Source organism: Anthonomus grandis, chromosome 10 (assembly GCF_022605725.1).
Source record: "Anthonomus grandis grandis chromosome 10, icAntGran1.3, whole genome shotgun sequence".
Taxonomy (NCBI): Eukaryota; Metazoa; Arthropoda; class Insecta; order Coleoptera; family Curculionidae; genus Anthonomus; species Anthonomus grandis.
This window is the reverse complement of record NC_065555.1, coordinates 5,909,274-5,930,809: the sequence shown is the minus strand read 5'-3', so window position 1 is coordinate 5,930,809 and position 21,536 is coordinate 5,909,274. Positions and strand designations below refer to the sequence as shown.

At 34.2% G+C, this 21,536-nt stretch overlaps 1 protein-coding gene across 7 annotated transcripts in view; it reads left to right on the top strand.

The window, feature by feature from the left end:
* The window catches only part of LOC126741590 (ankyrin repeat and death domain-containing protein 1A-like), a 39,630-nt gene extending 18,131 nt beyond the window's left edge, over nt 1-21,499 (top strand). For 4 of the 7 annotated variants that reach the window (XM_050448076.1, XM_050448077.1, XM_050448074.1 and 1 more), the window contains exons 2-13: nt 7,739-7,883; nt 7,938-8,141; nt 11,453-11,551; nt 12,071-12,169; nt 13,813-14,016; nt 14,092-14,289; nt 18,824-18,922; nt 19,105-19,203; nt 19,308-19,502; nt 19,566-19,794; nt 20,634-20,762; nt 20,818-21,499. In XM_050448076.1, the coding sequence (XP_050304033.1) occupies nt 7,944-8,141; nt 11,453-11,551; nt 12,071-12,169; nt 13,813-14,016; nt 14,092-14,289; nt 18,824-18,922; nt 19,105-19,203; nt 19,308-19,502; nt 19,566-19,794; nt 20,634-20,762; nt 20,818-20,906 (1,638 nt within the window). In that variant the 5' untranslated portion in view covers nt 7,739-7,883; nt 7,938-7,943 and the 3' untranslated portion in view covers nt 20,907-21,499. The remainder of the gene's footprint in view (nt 1-7,738; nt 7,884-7,937; nt 8,142-11,452; nt 11,552-12,070; nt 12,170-13,812; nt 14,017-14,091; nt 14,290-18,823; nt 18,923-19,104; nt 19,204-19,307; nt 19,503-19,565; nt 19,795-20,633; nt 20,763-20,817) is intronic. The other 3 variants (XM_050448078.1, XM_050448079.1, XM_050448081.1) reach the window with 3 other exon arrangements.
* The last annotated feature ends 37 nt before the right edge of the window (nt 21,500-21,536 follow it).

Below are 21,536 nucleotides of genomic sequence, written 5' to 3'. Positions count from 1 at the left end.
ACACATCTCGTGAGAGTCTCTTTTATTTTTGAGAAATTCGTTGTAATTTACCTTATATTTGCCCAATCAATGCTTGCAGGACACATTTTAAGTATGAATGAAGTCTTCTTCCTATACGTTTCATTCATTTTACAAGGAAACACGGCCAAACAAAATAATAACCTTATTGACACTAAACCAACTTAAAACTCACTTTTATCATATATATGTTATAGATTTGATTATATAATTGTATTATTATATAATTATAATAATATTTGAGAAATATTCAATCAACGCTTTTATTCACAAACCTTATAGCACCAAAAACATAAACAACATCGACCTTGTTGACAGTTGTGCGGTTGCTATGCAACCAGTGTTAAATGACCTACGAGGTGACGCCATCTAGAGGCGAACGATTGAAGCGCGAGTTGTACCGGTGCCAACTAAGATCGCAAAGCGGTAATAAATAAACGGCGAAACGATTTAGAAGCGCAAAATTATGCGAATAACGTACGAAATAATCGGCGCCTGTAGTTTCGTTCTTGTCATGCCCGCGGACAACTAGAGTGATTTATGACATTTTATAATTGGAACGCGAACTGTAAACTACGTCATCTTGACAAAAATGAACGCCCTCTATGATTATTATTATGTCACTAACCGAGCCGAGCCTATTTGATAAATAATAACCTTAGCCATCATGGGCGTGGCATATAGGGCGGCCATCTTAAAGAGGTCCTTTGAGGCAAAACAAAATGGTAGTGTTTTGCCAAAAAAAATATAATAATATAGGGGTCGCTATATATGCCTTAATGTTTATAAAAACCAACCAGTCGTCAAATTGTTATTTAACGGTTTTACTAACTGCCGCTATCCAAACAAAAAGAGAGACAGTGTAAACATCGGTCGGTTTAAAACCGCAAATAACGTTTGATTGGTCGTAAAATGGTCCGGGAATCACCGGGTAAGTTCGGGTAAGACACGTACATAAAACGGGAGTTAAAGGATGGATAATTATCGTTAAAAATGCCGTAAAAATTACCGGCGATATCGTGATAATAAACATACACGCGGATAATAGCGTTTAAAAAAGGGAAATTATTACCGTTTTATCGGAATTGAAATCGTAATATTGATTAAAATAGAATGTCTATTGTAAGCGTAATTATGTAAGAAGAGTCACATTTTAGGATGATCCAAGGAATCACGAACTATACCGATTTTGTCCTTTGCTGCAAAAATTCCTAGCGTTTATCTTTTTCTGTCTGCATCAATCATAACGTTCAAAGAACAACGCCACCAACAAAGAAGACAATAAGACCGAAAGTTACATAAAAAAAAGCATCCGAGGGACGTGAAGTACATCATCACTTTGTTCCTTTCGAGGGATGAAAGACAAACGAGCGCCTTTTCGCGCAAACGAAATACGCTTTCTTTCAAGGGGGTGCGGGGATCTTCTTGTACACACCCTAAGGGACCACACTGAGACGCCGTTTGTACTTTAAATTATGACAAAACATTCGTAAATATTCCATACCCCAATTAACCGATTCCAAGTTACAATAGTCTATTCTAATGCAACCCTGCCAACAAGCCGAATATGGTTTAGTTTAGCGGGTGTTATAAATTTTAATGTCCTCCCTTTCTGTGCGCTATTTGGCAAATAGGGTGGGAGGGAGACGAGGGGGTGAATTTGTGTCAATTTGCATAAACAGTAGAGAAATTACCTGCACGTACATACCTGTGAGAGCTTAATGGAATTATTGTTCGTTGTACATACATACTCTAAAGTTCTGCATCAGTAAGGTTATGATTTAAAAATAATTAAAGGTGTTTACATGTCAAACAGTACCTAGATGTTATGACGTCATTTTGGGAGTGGCAGGGTAGGTACTTAAAGGACGTCAGCATATCAACTTTTCGTATTAAGTGGGGGTATGAAAAAAACTTTCATGCATCTAAGTGCCAAGTATTGCACACGATCTTAATGAAATTATGCTTTTTTTATGCAGTGGGTTATATTACGACGTAAGTAAGTCATGATCAAAATGATTCCACCCATAGGGAACAAGTGAGAAGCGGTGGAAGCTAAGAAGAGTGAAAGATACCCGTTCTTTTCCTTACTTCCAGAATCTTCCCTCTTATCTCTCTTAAAAAAACCTAAAAATAACCTTAAAAAAATAAAAAAGAAAATTCCAATTCAATCGAGCCCATACTCTCCAAAGCCCACGCCAATTCCTAGGTTTAAATTTTTTATCAATTTCAGCCTGGATAACATTTTATAAGGAAAATAGGATTTTTTTTTGTGGGGAAGGAATTAAATATTTATTATGTTCTCTTTTTGTGTTTATGCGTCTTATGTAATATTAAATTACCGACGATACTTGCTAGATTAAAAGTAATGGGTCAATTACATTATAATATAGTCCCTGATAGTCATAAAATATTTTATAACCCCGAATAATAAAATTTACGCTGACCTAGAAACTTTTATCTGATGGTAGCAATTTTGATAAAACGCCCCCTATAAAATGAACAAGTTAATTTGGTTTGTTGTAATCGTCCTAATTTAATCAAATTAAATTAATAATTAATGCAAGGAATTATTATTATTTTTTTTCAATTTAGAAAAGGTATGTTAAAAAAATATTTATTATGATTAAAGTCGCGTTCCTTCTGAACACAACGAGGTACCCCACTTGATTCTAGCTAACACATAGGGTGAGTTATGGTCAAGTGAACACAGCCCTTTATTTTATTGTAAATTTAATAGTTATAAATTAGCGCCATCTATGAACCTACAAATGAATTCATTTCTAGCGAGGCGGCTCTGGCGTAACAAAATGGCCGAGTAAAGATATCTTGCTGGAAAGAATTGACGATTTCATTATAAATTTCATTGTAACCATGACAAAATGGGAGGCTAAAGGCTTAATAAAGGTTAGAACTTTCCGTACTACTGAATGCGAGATAGAAAAGAGCCATTGTTATACCATAAAATCCCGTTTGAAAACGGTTGATTTTGACGTCTATCGACATAATTAAATGTGTCTCACTCGCACTCAGGCTCAGTTGTCGAACTCGTTGACGTTGACAGTTGTCATTTATTGCGATTAAGTTTTTCAGGTTATGTGATACTAATTTTCTTTTTATTAGCAAGCAAAAACCCTCTAAAAAGTTAATTTTATTTGTTTAAGGTGTAATCATCCGAACTTAATCTAATCAAAATGAGAATTAATTCAGGGAGTTATTAACTTAGTTAAAAATTAAAGTCGAATAGCTCCCGCGGTAGCGGTCTTTAAAAGCAATTTAACGTATAATTTTCTTACCCGGGGAAGCTAATTAGTCATTTAAAATTGTATTTTTTCCACCCTTTGTACTTTTAATGAGACACGCTTTTTTTTTACAAAATAGGGGTTCGCTTAATCTAAGATCAGCCCACTAAATATAGAACAATCCGACATTTAACCTGAGTGCCCATTCCATGCCTATTAAGAATTTAATGCGGTTTCGTATAGATGAACAGATTAGTTAATTGCATGACTGTTATGCTGGAACTGGTCAGCTCGAATATGCAAATTTAGTTTATAGTTGTTTGTTTATGCGTAGACGAAAATGATTTTATCAAGAGTCCTCACTATGATGCACTTGAGCCTTATATTTAATGCCTAAAAACTTTTCTATTTGGCTTTCAACAACTAAAGAAAAACCTGCAGATTCTCCAACAATTTTAGGCAAAAACTGCATAATATCTTAAAAATATTTATTATGATTAATTAAAGTCGCGTTCCTTCTGAACACAACGAGGTACCCCACTTGATTCTAGCTAACACAGAGGGTGAGTTATGGTCAAGTAAAAACAGCCCTTTTGTTGTAAATTTAATAGTTATAAATTGGCGCCATCTATGAACCTACAAATGAATTCATTTCTAGCGAGGCGGCTCTGGCGTAACAAAATGGCCGAGTAAAGATATCTTGCTGGAAAGAATTGACGATTTCATTATAAATTTCATTGTAACCATGACAAAATGGGAGGCTAAAGGCTTAATAAAGGTTAGAACTTTCCGTACTACTGAATGCGAGATAGAAAAGAGCCATTGTTATACCATAAAATCCCGTTTGAAAACGGTTGATTTTGACGTCTATCGACATAATTAAATGTGTCTCACTCGCACTCAGGCTCAATTGTCGAACTCGTTGACGTTGACAGTTGTCATTTATTGCGATTAAGTTTACGCGGTAACGGTTTTTCAGGTTATGTGATATTAATTTTCTTTTTATTAGCAAGCAAAAACCCTTTAAAAAGTGAACAAGTTAATTTTATTTATTTAAGGTGTAATCATCCGAGCTTAATCTAATTAAAATGAGAATTAATTCAGGGAGTTATTGACTTAGTTAAAAATTAAAGTCCGATAACTCCGGCGGTAGCGGCCTTTAAATTAAAAGCAATTTAACGTATAATTTTCTTACCCGGGGAAGCTAATTAGTCATTTAAAAATGTATTTTTTCCACCCTTTGTACTTTTAATGAGACACGCTTTTTTTTTATAAAATAGGGGTTCGCTTAATCTAAGATCTGCCCACTAAATATAGAACAATCCGACATTTAACCTGAGTGCCGGCGGGGCATCAAAGTTACAACTGCCTGATTAAGGGGCACTCACGATAATTATCCAGGACAATGCGCCCTTTGTGTCCAAAACTGTAATAATGGCAACTGGTATGGCAATGCGTTCCTGGGCATAGTTTCATGTCTATTAAGAATTTAATGCGGTTTCCTATAGATGAACAGATTAGTTAATTGCATGACTGTTATGCTGGAACTGGTCAGCTGGAATATGCAAATTTAGTTTATAGTTGTTTGTTTATGCGTAGACGAGAATAATTTTATCATGAGTCCTTACTATGATGCACTTGAGCCTTAGATTTAATGCCTAAAAACTTTTCTATTTGGCTTTCAACAACTAAAGAAAAACCTGCAGATTATCCAACAATTTTAGGCAAAAACTGCATAATATCTACTCTCACGAGATGTGTATGATTAATTAAATTCGCGTTCCTTCTGAACACAACGAGGTACCCCACTTGATTCTAGCTAACACAGAGGGTGAGTTATGGTCAAGTGAAAACAGCCCTTTCGTTGTAAATTTAATAGTTATAAATTGGCGCCATCTATGAACCTACAAATGAATTCATTTCTAGCGAGGCGGCTCTGGCGTAACAAAATGGCCGAGTAAAGATATCTTGCTGGAAAGAATTGACGATTTTATTAGAAATTTGATTATAACCGTAACAAAATGAGACGCTGGAAGCTTAATAAAGGTTAGAACTTTCCGTACTACTGAATGCGAGATAGAAAAGAGTCTTTGTTATACCATAAAATCCCGTTTGAAAACGGTTGATTTTGACGTCTATCGACATAATTAAATGTGTCTCACTCGCACTCAGGCTCAATTGTCGAACTCGTTGACGTTGACAGTTGTCATTTATTGCGATTAAGTTTTTCAGGTTATGTGATATTAATTTTCCTTTTATTAGCAAGCAAAAACCCTCTAAAAAGTGAACAAGTTAATTTTATTTGTTTAAGATGCAATCATCCGAACTTAATCTAATCAAAATGATAATTAATTCAGGGAGTTATTAACTTAGTTAAAAATTAACGTCAGATAGCTCCGGCGGTAGCGGCCTTTAAAAGCAATTTAACGTATAATTTTCTTACCCGGGGAAGCTAATTAGTCATTTAAAAATGTATTTTTTCCACCCTTTGTACTTTTAATGAGACACGCTTTTTTTTTATAAAATAGGGGTTTGCTTAATCTAAGATCAGCCCACTAAATATAGAACAATCCGACATTTAACCTGAGTGCCGGTGGGGCATCAAAGGTACAACTGCCTGATTAAGGGGCACTCACGATAATTATCCAGGACAATGCGCCCTTTGTGTCCAAAACTGTAATAATGGCAACTGTGTGGCAATGCCTTCCTGGGCATAGTTTCATGCCTATCAAGAATTTAATGCGGTTTCCTATAGATGAACAGATTAGTTAATTGCATAACTGTTATGCTGGAACTGGTCGGCTCGAATATGCAAATTTAGTTTATAGTTGTTTGTTTATGCGTAGACGAGAAGCATGATTTTATCATGGGTCTTCAATATGATGCACTTGGGTTTTAATGTCTAAAAACTGGCTTTCAACAACAATTTTAGGCAAAAATTGGACAATATCTTATAAAAACTAATTAAAGCCGCATTCTTTCTGAACACAACGAGGTGTCCCACTTCACGCTACCTAATATACAAGGTGAGTTATGGTCATTTGAAAACACCCCTTTTTTGAAACTTTTCTACTTATGAAGTGGCGCCACCTATGAGCCTAATTGGCGATTTAAATTCTGACAAAGCGGCTTTGACCTTTTGGCATAACAAAATGGCGACCGACTGTGGATTTTCACAAATAAATTAATGGTCTCACTCGCACTCATAAGCTTAACCCGATAAAACATTGACATTCTTTCTTATTATATAATAAAATCAAAAAGGAAACGACTATAGAAAATCCTTGTACCCTTGCAATTGCACCGAGAAGTAATAAAATAACCCCCGGGAGAAGAATTTCCTTAGCAACGTAACATTATCTCTCTCCAGTTTCCTGGAATTTTATATAAGCCGGGGCAGGAGGGAGGTTTATCTTAAAATGTGTCACATTTCTTTCTTCCCTCGTTTCCCTCGAATAAAATGTAAACTTTGGCATTTTCATAATATCACGTTGATTTTTCTTTTCGATTTATTTTAAACAAAGAAAGAATTTCTTCCAGGCAGTCGAGACAATTTTACGCACTGACGGCATAATATCTCAAAAATATTTATTAACAATAATTAAACCCGCATTCTCCCTAAATACTACAAGGTATCCCTTTTTTCACTGGCTTATATACAAGGTGAGTTACGGTCATTTCAAAACACCCCTTTTTTTTTGTAAATTAATAACTGTAAAGTGGCGCCACCTATGGATGTACGGATGAAATAACTTCTTGCATAGCGGCTTTGACGTAACAAAATGGTGGTCAAGTGTAGATATCCTTGTTGAAAAAGGTTGACATTTTTGAATTTGGATAAAACGGGATGCTAGATACTCTCTCGCTCGCACTCATAGGCTTAACAGTCAAACCCGTTGACGTTGACAGTTGACACTAATAAGCGGAAACATATAAAAAATTAAATTTTATTTTATACATATTTTTGAGTGCCTTTTTTAATCATGCGACTATCCAGGACTCCCATGACAGATCTCCATCAAGTCAGCGTTTGCGGATTTCCCTGCTGGAAGCGTTTGACGTTTTCATTAAAATTTTCCCAATAGAATCGAGTCAAATATGGAAAAGTGCGGTGCCAGAAGCTTAATTAGGGTTTGAACTTTTTATACGTATAGATACGATGCCATTAAAGGCCTTTTATACTTACTGATTTTGACGTTTATTGGCGTGATTAATAGTGAGGTTATCGTTTGTCTCACTCGCGATTATACACTTTTTTGACAAACGACGTTGACACTTGACATTTATTTATTGCCACTCTATATATATATTTATACACCGTGGCCCGATAAAAAATTAATTTATTAAAATTTTTGAGGTTATGTGATATTAATCTTATTAGTCAATATTGGAGTTCGTTTTAGATATCATTAATGAGTTTTATTTTATTAATAATTGATGAATTCCCCCATAATTTGATACAAAGTCCTTTTTTTCAGCTTAAGCAATATATTACGTCCGAACAAATAAAAGCAAGCAGGACATAAATTTCTATACGGAAAAATGCCGCAAATAACCGTGGAAGACGATTTATCTTTCACCCTTTCACGATGTTTCAAAGGATGAGAAGTTCAATTTGCTAAGGTACATCATGAGAAGTACAGTTTTTTTGGCATCACGTAATATTGCAATTTTTAGCATAAAATGCCGAGTCACGTGCAGTACATCTCTTGTCCTAACAGGACGATGAGCGCCTCACCAACCTCCACTCCCGAGGAGTTAGAGAGGAGGGCGTTAATACAGAGGAACGACCTCCTGTTACACGAGGCGGTCATTAAAAATGACGCGGAGGGAGTGAGGAGGATCCTCAGGGAACCCGTCGATATTAATTCTAGGAATAATGTAAGTTCGTATTTTAAGGTTAGGATTTTTTATTTTTATTATAAATAAATCAGATTTCTCGACTCGGCCCTAAAATTCAGGTGAGATTCAAATACGCCCTCGAGCAACTAAATTACTGTAGGAAGTGTAGGAAGCGGAAAGGGTTGGAGCGGAAAGCAGATATCCCCTTTGAGAATTATAAAGTCGAGAGGATCCCAATTACTATATATCCGACCTTCGGCGTATCTTTTATGCGAACTTTGTTTTATTATTCTTATTCATTTTGGTGATGGATTTCGTTCTGTTCGTTGGCTTAGGTTACTTCGTTCTTTTAATTGTTACACTCTATATGTTATTAGTTATTTAGATTCTACGTGAAATTCTAAGAAATTTGAGGGGTCACATGACCTACTTTGATTTAACAGTTTCCAAAATATAAACAGTTGAAATCTTTGATTTGAAATTTAAATCGCTCATATCTCAAGAACTGTTTTACTGAACTATGGCATGTGACCCCTCAAATTTCTTAGAATTTTACGTAGAATTTAAAAATGTAATAATATATAGGGTGTCCCATGTAAAATAAATAAGTTATGGCTTACTGCATGTGATACTGAAGGTAAATCTTCATTTTTATTATGTATTTAAATTCTGCATAAAATTCCACGAATTTTGAGGGGTCACATGACCTACTTGGGTTTAACAGTTTCTAAAATATAAACAGTTGAAATCTTTGATTTGAAATTTAAATCGCGTATATCTCAAGAACTGTTTTACTGAACTATGGCATGTGACCCCTCAAATTTCTTAGAATTTTACGTAGAGTTTAAAAATGTAATAATATATGGGGTGTCCCATTTAAAATAAATAAGTTATGGCTTACTGCCTGTAATACTGAAAGTAAATGCATATTTTTATTATATATTAAAATTTTACATAAAATTCCACGAATTTTGATAGGTCACACGGCCTACTTTGATTTAACAGTTTCCAAAATATAAACAGTTGAAATCTTTGATTTGAAATTTAAGTCGCGTATATCTCAAGAGCTGTTTTACTGAACTATGGCATGTGATCCCTTAAATTTCTTAGAATTTTACGTAGAATTTAAAAATGGAATGAAATATGAAGTATCCTATTAAAAAAAAATAAACTATGACCTACTGCCTGTAATACTGAAGGTAAATGCTCATTTTTATTATATATTTAAATTCTGCATAAAATTTCACGAATTTTGAGGGGTCACACGGCCTACTTTGGTTTAATAGTCTCCAAAATATAAACAGTTGAAATATTTGATTTGAAATTTAAATCGCGTATATCTCAAGAACTGTTTTACTGAACTATGGCATGTGACCCCTCAAATTTCTTAGAATTTTACGTAGAATTTAAAAATGTAATAATATATGGGGTCTCCCATTTAAAATAAATAAGTTATGACCTACTGCCTGTAATCCTGAAGGTAAACGCTCATTTTTAATATGTATTTAAATTCTACATAAAATTCCACGAATTTTGAGGGGTCACATGACCTACTTTGATTTAACAGTTTCCAAAATATAAACAGTTGAAATCTTTGATTTGAAATTTAAATCGCGTATATCTCAAGAACTGTTTTACTGAACTATGGCATGTGACCCCTCAAATTTCTTAGAATTTTACGTAGAGTTTAAAAATGTAATAATATATGGGGTGTCCCATTTAAAATAAATAAGTTATGGCTTACTGCCTGTAATACTGGAATGAAATGCATATTTTTATTATATATTAAAATTCTACATAAAATTCCACGAATTTTGAGGGGTCACATGACCTACTTTGATTTAACAGTCTCCAAAATATAAACAGTTGAAATCTTTGATTTTAAATTTAAATCGCGTATATCTCAAGAACTCTTTTACTGAACTATGGCATGCGACCCCTCAAATTTCTTAGAATTTTGCGTAGAATTTAAAAATGTAAAAATATATAGGGTGTCCCATTTAAAATAAATAAGTTATGGCCTACTGCCTGTAATACTGAAGGTAAATGCTCGTTTTTATTATATATTAAAATTCTACATAAAATTCCACGAATTTTGAGGGGTCACATGACCTACTTTGGTTGAACAGTTTCCAAAATATAAACAGTTGAAATATTTGATATTAAATTTAAATCGCGTATATCTCAAGAACTGTTTTACTAAACTATGGCATGTGACCCCTCAAATTTCTTAGAATTTTATGTAGAATTAAAAAATGTAATAATATATAGGGTGTCCCATTTAAAATAAATAAGTTATGGCTTACTGCATGTGATACTGAAGGTAAATGCTCATTTTTATTATGTATTTAAATTCTACATAAAATTTCACGAATTTTGAGGGGTCACACGGCCTACTTTGGTTTAATAGTCTCCAAAATATAAACAGTTGAAATATTTGATTTGAAATTTAAATCGCGTATATCTCAAGAACTGTTTTACTGAACTATGGCATGTGACCCCTCAAATTTCTTAGAATTTTACGTAGAATTTAAAAATGTAATAATATATAGGGCGTCCCATTAAAAAAAATAAGTTATGACCTACTGCCTTTAATACTGAAAGTAAATGCTCATTTTTATTATGTATTTAAATTCTGCATAAAATTCCACGAATTTTGAGGGATCACACGGCCTAGTTTGATTTAACAGTTTCTAAAATATAAACAGTTGAAATATTTGATTTGAAATTTAAATCGCTCATATCTCAAGAACTGTTTTACTGAACTATGGCATGTGACCCCTCAAATTTCTTAGAATTTTACGTAGAATTTAAAAATGTAATAAAATATAGGGTGTCCCATTAAGAATAACGAATTTACTATTTACTTCCAGTTTAGAAAAAAATAGTGGATATGAACTTCTGTGTTAAAAATTTGTATAAATTAATTAAAATATAAAAAAAGAAAACCATTTCCCTTTATGTCCAACAGTTTCGCGTCAATAGCTTTTGAAAGAAAAAAATGACAATTTTTAAACGAACATATCTTGAAAACCGTTGCACCAAAATATGTCATGCGACCCCTCAAATTTCTTAGAATTTCACGTAGAATCTAAAAATGTAAACCTTCCTTACCCAACTTAAATATTTTCTAAGTGAAAACCACTTAGAAAAAAAGACACGAGGGGCCCATTAGGTCCTTAAACAATCAACAAAGTTTCCTTAGAGCCATGAAAACTTTCGCTAGATTTCCCTGGCGATGGACAATAATTGCTAACTTAAAAAGTTTCTGTGCACGTCCCTAAGAGCAAGATTAAATTATTAAAAAAGGAAAAACAACCTTTGATGAAATAACGTATTTTATTTTTCAGTATGGTAGAGCTCCGATCCATTGGGCCTCGGCCAGAGGAAACATCGAAATAATGGACATGCTGTTAAAGGCGCATTGTGACGTCGAAGCCAGAGATAAGGTGAGAAATAATTCGTTGTTTATTAAAACGCCCTCGCTACGGTCCTGACGTCATTCCACTAGAAGTTGAATTGTCGTGACGTCACGGCCTGCCGCAGGCAAATAAACCGACGGGACCGTACTTAAATTAATTTTATTATTCCCGAGTTGAGTAAGACAAAAAAAAAGTGAATTAATATGATGGATGTACATACGTCGCATGTAACTTTTGTCAGTCTGGAAAGTTCGGGCGTAATGACTCTCACGGTGTTTACTTTTTTCCATGTTTGAATATTGTTACGACGTACGGTCTCTAATGGGTTTACCGTTGGATTTATAACAAATGATGAACGGGGTTTCCACTTGTCTTTAATCAATTTCCCGTGACCCTTGACCTTTCACTCAGCTACAGAAAAATGAGAAAATTCCCTTTTAATAGACCCTATATATCAGATGTCTCTGCGTTCGTACAGTGTTGCCGCTATGACTAATTATCCCAATTATTCCTCCTGATTACTAAAACACTAACTTTTCTTTATAGTATGGCATGCGACCCTTACATATGGCAGCATGGCACGGCCATCCGGACGCCGTTAGCTTACTAATCAATTTAGGAGCTTGTACTAACTCTACTACGAAGGTATTATACGAATATATCTTGATGAGGTCCGTTTTATGTCTTATTATGGACATAAAGCAGACGTCTTTAAAATATTATGTGGTGCTATTATAGTAAGAATTACTAATAAAGTCAGGTGAAATTTATTATGAGTAAACAGACATTAATCAGAAATATTGCCCTGACCTGGATAGTAAATCACATTTAACTATAGCGGCTTACCATAATCGTGATTTAACATCCTTTGTTTAATATAAAATGTAATTATTATTAAGGCCAACGGCAAGGGGTGCTAACTTCGTTATGCTAAATAGAACACCCTGTATATTATTTTAAATTCTACGTAAAATTCTAAGAATTTTGAGGGGTTACACGATATACTTTGGTAAAACAGTTTTCAAAATATAAGCAATTAAAAATTTTCAGTTTCACCAATTTTAATCGCTTGTATCGCCAGAATTGTTTGACCGAAGTAAGGCATGTGACCCCTCAAATTTCATAGAATTTCACGTAGAATCTAAAAATAGAATAATATATAGGGCATCCTATTAAAGATAAGCAAGTTCCGGTACTTACCCTAGGACATTCTATGTATGTAATGAAATTTTGACTAATCATGTGGCCATTTTTGAATTCTACGTAAAATTCCATGAAATTTGATGGGTCACACGATATATTTTAGTCGAACGGTTTTCAAGATATAAGCAGTTAAAGATTTTAGTTTCACGATTTTTAATCGATTATTTCTCCAGAAGCGTTTGTTGGAAGTATGGCATGTGACCCCTCAAATTTCATAGAATTTCACGTAGAATCTAAAAATGGAATAATATATAGGGCATCCCATTCAAGATAAGCAAGTTCCGGTACTTACCCTAGGACATTCTATGTATGTAATGAAATTTTGACTAATGATGTGGCCATTTTTAGATTCTACGTGAAATTCCATGAAATTTGATGGGTCACACGATATACTTTAGTCAAACGGTTTTCAAGATATAAGCAGTTAAAGATTTTAGTTTCACGATTTTTAATCGATTATTTCTCCAGAAGCGTTTGTTGGAAGTATGGCATGTGACCCCTCAAATTTCATAGAATTTCACGTAGAATCTAAAAATGGAATAATATATAGGGTGTCCCATTAAAGATAAGGAGGTTGGCATCTACTTCCGGTACAACCGGAGAAGTGGTTGTCTTTAAAATGATTGAAATAGAAAACGGCTTCTATGATCTAAATATATTAAAAAAAAAAAAACATGTTGCAAAGTGTAACTAAGCTCACACTGGCACACCCTATATATAAAATTAAATTTTAAGTAATTATGTGACAATTTTTGAAATCTACGTAAAATTCCATGAAATTTGATATGTCACACGATATACTTCGGTCAAACGGTTTTCAAGATATTAGCAGTTCAAAATTTGCACCATGGCAATATTCAATTGTTTATATCTCGAAAAGCATTGGACCGAAGTATGGCATGTGACCCCTCAAATTTCTTAGAATTTCACGTAGAATCCAAAAATGCAATAACATATAAGGCATCCCATTCAAAATAACGAAGTTACCATGCACCGTAAACATATTTTTGGAGAGAAAGACCAATGCTATATTTTAACTTAAAAATTTTAACCTAAAAACTAACACCGCCACTAACCGCCCTTAGGCCCAATACACATTACTAATCTGCGCGGCGCGTAACAACCGCGCCGACGTAATCGACTTCCTGCTCGACACCCTGGAAGAAGTCCAGATCGACGCGGTCGACGCAGACGCACAAACGGCATTATATCACGCCGCCGCGAACGGACACGCGTGCATCGTGAAACGGTTACTAGAAATGGGCGCGAGCTTAGATAAAAAGAATAAGGTATATAGAGGACGACGACAGCTTCACCAGGCGCTTTATAATTTTAATTAATGTTTATTTAATGTCGTTCTGAAGGAAAACAAGACCCCGCTGCACGAGGCGTGTCAGGGGGGTCACGCGGAGGTCGCTCAGCTCCTATTGGCTCGCGAGGCCGACATGGAGTCACGTGACAGCTCGGAGAACACGCCCCTTCACCTGGCCGCGCAGCACCAACAGAACCGATTGGTGCAGATTTTGTTGGACCACGGGGCGGATCCCGATAGCGAAAATCAGGTATGAACGCACTGTTTTATTTATATGAACCCCTAGCGCCATCTATTCATTATTTTTTAAATAATATAGAAATCTGTAAAAACGACTGTTTATTGCAGTAAACTGTAATGCTTGTTGTAATGATGCTTATCAATGTATTTAGACAAGAAAAGGTGACGCGTAAAAAAAGTGTAATTAATATTATTTATGGGTTCGTGTTTGAAACACGAAAACTATATTTACGAATTCATTTTGTTCTTCTGTACGGTGGTAAATAACGGCAATGGCTCGTATACAATATTGATTAGGTGACCCACGCTTTTCGCTCGTTGAACCGTTTTTCGCGTTTTAACTTTTTAATGTTAATATCGATAATTAGTCGTGTTTTATTATAGGTAAACATGAATGAATTATGACGTTTGAAAATTGTTACGTTGAAAGATAATTTATTGGACCACGCCCTAAGCAGAAAAAAACCATTATATTTTCGATGAACTGTCAAAAGTCATCTGTCATCTTATGACATTCAAAAAAAATTACAAGAATCAAGAATCACTCCATTCTAAACTGAAACGTCCTCACATTCATATGAAAAATAAATTATTTTTATTACAGCTGTTAATTTTTTTCCCAAACTCATAAATTTACTATTAAAAATTATTTAATGTGACTTTTTTTTATTCAGCTATATAGTATTTTTCTTTATATGTACACCCCATATAATGTTAAATATTAATATTTTATAAATAAAAAAAAAGTTTGATATTCACTGGTTTGCACGTTCGCAATCGGTCTAATACAAGCTAAAGAGAGACGGAAAATGTCGAATTCCAGTGACCATCAAAAGTTTCGTCGACCTTTCGTTTATTATTTTTTATATAAAATATAATTACGTTAGTTTATTAAGTCCAAGCGCTTCTGTAATAAAAACTATAATCTCTTATCATCTACTGTATGGAATTTATTATAAAATACTTTTTCGTACTGCCAGTATCTTAAATTTCTTGTTTTCTTGTGTATATTTATTTGTTTATTCAAGTACACGTTCTTCATAATTATTTTGAAATACGTAAGACGTATGAGACCCAGACCAACGAAACTTTCACAGTTCGCACCTGATATATAAACCTATCTACTTTGTAATTTTCAAAGCTGTAAGTTGAATAACTAGTGAGCTATGAATTTTTAAAACTGACTGTAACAATACATAATCACCTAAATCCAAATATACCCTCTCTATCTTAATTTCAAATTAATTTAGACTGATGAGACCCAGACCAACGAAACTTTCGCAGTTCGCACCTGATATATAAACCTACCTACTCTGTAATTCTCAAAGCTGTAAGTTGAATAACTAGTGAGTTATGAATTTTTAAAACTGACTATAACAATACATAATCACCTAAATCTAAGTATACCCTCTCTATCTTAATTTCAAATAAAATTAGACTGATGAGACCCAGACCAACGAAACTTTGGCAATTCGCACTTGATATATCAACCAATCTACTATGTAATTTTTAAAGCTGTAAGTTGAATAACTAGTGAGTTATGAATTTTTAAAACTGACTGTAACAATACATAATCACCTAAATCCAAGTATACCCTCTCTATTATCTTAATTTGAAATAAATTTGGACTGATGAGACCCAGAGCAACGAAACTTTCGCAGTTTGCACCTGATATATCAACCAATCTACTATGTGATTTTTAAAGCTGTAAGTTGAATAACTAGTGAGGGATGAATTTTTAAAACTGACTGTAACTTTACATAATCACCCAAATCCAAGTATACTCTCTCTATCTTAATTTCAAATAAATTTAGACTGATGAGACCCAGACCAACGAAACTCTCGCAGTCCGTACCTGATATATAAACCTATCTACTATGTAATTTTTAAAGCTGTAAGTTGAATAACTAGTGAGTTATGAATTTTTAAAACTGACTGTAACTTTACATAATCACCTAAATCCAAATAAACCCTCTCTATCTTAATTTCAAATAAATTTGGACTGATGAGACCCAGACCAACGAAACTTTCGCAGTTCGCACCTGATATATAAACCTACCTACTATGTAATTTTTAAAGCTGTAAGTTGAATAACTAGTGAGTTATGAATTTTTAAAACTGACTGTAACTTTACATAACCACCTAAATCCATGTATACCCTCTCTATCTTAATTTCAAATAAATTTTGACTGATGAGACCCAGACCAACAAAACTTTCACAGTTCGCACCTGATATATAAACCTATCTACTATGTAATTTTTAAAGCTGTAAGTTGAATAACTAGTGAGTTATGAATTTTTAAAACTGACTGTAACGTTACATAATCACCTAAATCCAAATATACCCTCTCTATTTTAATTTCAAATAAATTTGAACTGATGAGACCCAGACCAACGAAACTTTCGCAGTTCGCACCTGATATATAAACCTACCTACTGTGTAATTTTTAAAGCTGTAAGTTGAATAACTAGTGAGTTATGAATTTTTAAAACTGACTGTAACTTTACATAACCACCTAAATCCATGTATACCCTCTCTATCTTAATTTCAAATAAATTTAGACTGATGAGACCCAGACCAACGAAACTTTTACAGTTCGCACCTGATATATAAACCTATCTACTATGTAATTTTTGAAGCTGTAAGTTGAATAACTAGTGAGTTATGAATTTTTAAAACTGACTATAACAAAACATAATCACCTAAATCCAAATATACTCTCTCTATCTTAATTTTAAATAAATTGAGACTGATGAGACCCAGACCAACGAAACGTTCATAGTTTGCAGCTGATATATCAACCTATCTACTTTGTAATTTTGAAAGCTGTAAGTTGAATAACTAGTGAGTTATAAATTTTTAAAACTGACTGTAACTTTACATAACCACCTAAATCCATTTATACCCTCTCTATCTTAATTTCAAATAAATTTAGACTGATGAGACCCAGACCAACGAAACTTTCACAGTTCGCACCTGATATATAAACCTACCTACTATGTAATTTTTAAAGCTGTAAGTTGAATAACTAGTGAGTTATGAATTTTTAAAACTGACTGTAACGTTACATAATCACCTAAATCCAAGTATACCCTCTCTATCTTAATTTCAAATAAATTTGGACTGATGAGACCCAGACTAACGAAACTTTCGCAGTTTGCACTTGATATACAAACCTATCTACTGTGTAATTTTGAAAGCTGTAAGTTGAATAACTAGTGAGTTATGAATTTTTAAAACTGACTATAACAAAACATAATCACCTAAATACAAATATACCGTATCTATCTTAATTTCAAATAAATTTAGACTGATGAGACCCAGAGCAACGAAACTTTCACAGTTCGCACCTGATATATAAACCTACATACTATGTAATTTTTAAAGCTGTAAGTTGAATAACTAGTGAGTTATGAATTTTTAAAACTGACTGTAACTTTACATAATCACCTAAATACAAGTATACCCTCTCTATCTTAATTTCAAATAAAATTAGACTGATGAGACCCATACTAACGAAACTTTCACAATTCGCACCTGATATATCAACCTATCTACTATGTAATTTTTCAAGCTGTAGGTTCAATAACTAGTGAGTTATAAATTTTTAAAACTGACTGTAACTTTACATAACCACCTAAATCCATTTATACCCTCTCTATCTTAATTTCAAATAAATTTTGACTGATGAGACCCAGACCAACGAAACTTTCGCAGTTCACACTTGATATATAAACCTATCTACTATGTAATTTTAAAAGCTGTAAGTTGAATAACTAGTGAGTTATGAATTTTTAAAACTGAATGTAACGTTACATAATCACCTAAATCCAAGTATACCCTCTCTATCTTAATTTCAAATAAAATTAGACTGATGAGACCCAGACCAACGAAACTTTCACAGTTCGCACCTGATATATCAGCCAATCTACCACGTATTTTTCAAAGCCTTAAGATAAATAACTATTGAGTTATAAATTCTTAAAACTGACTGTAGCTTTAAATAATTAAGATAATACAAATAAGGTCGTTTAACGTAGGCATTCCTGTAATAAAAACTATAATATTTAATTTTTTTACACCCTTTATATTTTAAATATTCATATTCTATAAATGAAAAAATGTTGACATGCACTGATTTGCACCTTGATAATTAATTTATGGCAAGTTAAAGAGAGACAGAACTTGGTGATTTCCAGTGACCATCAAAAGTTTCGTCGCACTTTTGTTAATTATTTATTTATATTAAAATTTTTTTTTTGTAGTAAATATAATATGTTAAGTTGTTTAGTCCAGGCGCTCCTGTAATAAAAATTATGTAATATCTCATTTTCTATTGTATGTATTTTATCAGGCATTTATTATAAAATAACTTTTTACACACAAAATGATTATATTTGTACCAAATATTGTAAATTTATGAAATATAAGACATTTATCACTAATAATATTATTATAACTGGAAGTAAATAATAATATAGCAAAATAAAAGGGCGTCCTTAAAACCTTACTGTAGACTGTGTCTTTTTGTTTTTTAACGCAGAAAGGCAACACCGCCCTTCACATAGCTGCCAGTTTGGGCAGCAAAGGGATTTTAGAATGCCTCCTGCAGCACGGCGCCTCTTTATCCGTACAAAATCAAGTAAGTTTTCACAAGAATTATTGCTAAAATTAGATATTATATAAGTGACATAAGTTTACCACGTTATACCTCGACTTATAGCGATGTCATTTACATCATTCGTAACTTATTTAGGCCTGGCCTGAATTACAAATGGCCACCATTTTTTTTGACTTCTTCATCACGTGACATTTTGCTTTTAGTGCGGCAACACCGCCCTGCACATGGCTTCCCAGTCAAACGAGCCCGAAATCGTTCAGATGCTTATAAACAAAGGAGCCAATTTAAATTGTTTAAACAAGGTAAGTCCATTACTGTCAATAATAATGACAGTCCACTAAACGCCATCTTTGGGCGAAAGTCCTAACCGACTCGATTGTCTTAAATGTCGCATGTTCGTATATAGCGACTACAGACGCCGATCCACATAGCGGCCGAAATGGGACACACGGAAGTATGTAAATTGCTACTGGGGGCGGGGGCGGACATCGAGCAGCGCGAGCAGGGCGGCCGGACGCCGCTTTACGTCGCCGCCCGCGGTTCCTTTACCGCCATCGTCGATATGATCATCAAAACCGCCCGCTTGGACTATCCCTCCCACGTAAGCCTCGGATAAATGTTCAGAAGCGTTGCCTAGGATACCTTTTGACGTTTTTTTTTTTAGGACGAGTCAACCGACCTAAAGAAGGAAACTGCGAGTCTCAGGCCGAAACTGAGCCGTAGATGGCGCTCCGCGTCGAAAGACGAAACGAGAGCGAAAGAGTACGAACGCCTCAAGGAGGTCCTGTACAAGTTGGCCTATAAACATTTAGGACCCGGGGAGTGGAAGAAATTGGCCTACCATTGGTCTTTTACCGAAGATCAGATTAAGGCCATCGAACATCAGTATAACGGTAAGAATAGTAAACGTCATATTTGACTGGTCATAGGAGTGTGTGTACAGTTTGACAGCTGTCATTTAACGCGAGCGTACTGATTGACATTTGAATTATCACAAATCACAACCCCTTGTAGCACAGAACACAAAGAGGAAAAAAAGTCCTTGGTCTGTTTTCTGTGATTTCTCTGGAATGAATGTTTATGTTAAATTTTTAAACAAAAACCTAACCTAACAAAACCGAAACATGTGATACTTGACATAAGTAGGAATGAGTACAAAAATCGATCGATATTAAATACGTATGAGATTGTTTATTTTTAGATTAAGTGAGGTTATTACGCGTCTCACTCTTATTCAGATAGTTAATAATAATCAAACGTGTTAGCGTTTAAACGAAAAAATATTTCATTTAATCAAAACTAAAAATACCAGAGGAGTTCGGACGTTCCATAATTTTGACAGCCAACCGCATTTTTCTGTCCTTGTCCCACTCATTGCAAACCATGCACATAGATAAATGGCGGAGTGCCTATGGACGGTTGACGCGTGCCAACTGTTCTTGAATAATATTCGCGAATAAAAGGCGTATTTTATACCGTAATCTAAATATGTCAAAATTTCACGTTTATCATTTCAATTTTTCAAATTGAATAAAAAACCCGGCTATCGAATATGTCATTTTATTAGACGTTGAACTAAATTGACATTTGACAGACTTCTACTTGTAAAAGTTTATTACAAAAACATAACCTAACATAACCAAACATTATGATTCTTGACATAAGTAACATAAATAGGCATGAGTACAAAAATCGATACTTGGTCCACAGATGTTGCCAATTTAATTTTTAGGTCCGTCGAGTTATAAAGAGCACGGATTTCGTATGATGTTAATATGGGCCCACGGACTAAACGCCGATACAAATCCCATCAAGGAGCTCTATGAGAGTTTGGTAGCAGTCGGTAAAAGGCCTTTAGCAGGTAATTTACCCGTTTTTAGCTGCTCCAGACTGTTACTGTTCTTGAACGATTTCAGATACCATGCGCAAGAAGATTGACCAAGAGAATGAAACGAGACGAAGAGGGCAAACGAAACGAAAGTGTAGCAGATGTAGTATATGCTAAAACAACTGAGGATGATGATCTGCCAAAGCCGAAACCGGTAAAACGAAATATCAAAAAAATCATCCGGTTGTACCTTTAGATTTACCCCATTTCGCTTAGGTGTGTGCTTTTTGATTCTTGATAAGATTCGAATAGCGTTAGACCATTGGACCTTTATAATAGTTCAACTGTTTAGTGGTGCCTTGTAAGACCATATCGATATTTCCCGTACATCTCTACTAGTCGGACCAAAAATAAGTTTTTTAAATATCTTTTTATATTGTGTATATTCGTAGGGGGCTGTTCTCGTAACAGCCCTATGGCAACAACGGGTTCCAGTTCCTCACTCAAAAGTTGCCGTCCTAACACTTGTTGGCGCCGTATTTAAATGTCATTACTAGCGGGAAATTTAAAAATATGCAATAGGGCTTTTAAGAGAACTTTGCCAATTTAAAGGCCACTCATTATATGCCAAAATGTGTTTTCTTTGTGATGTTCTCCTATGCCATCCATGGTAGTAAGTAGAGACTCCTAAACCTTAGGACGAAGACTTTAAAAATCTGTATATTGTACTTATATGAACTAAGATGTGAAATTAAATTGTTTTTTAAAAATTATTGTCTTTTTATTGGCCCCAAAGCTTCAAATAAA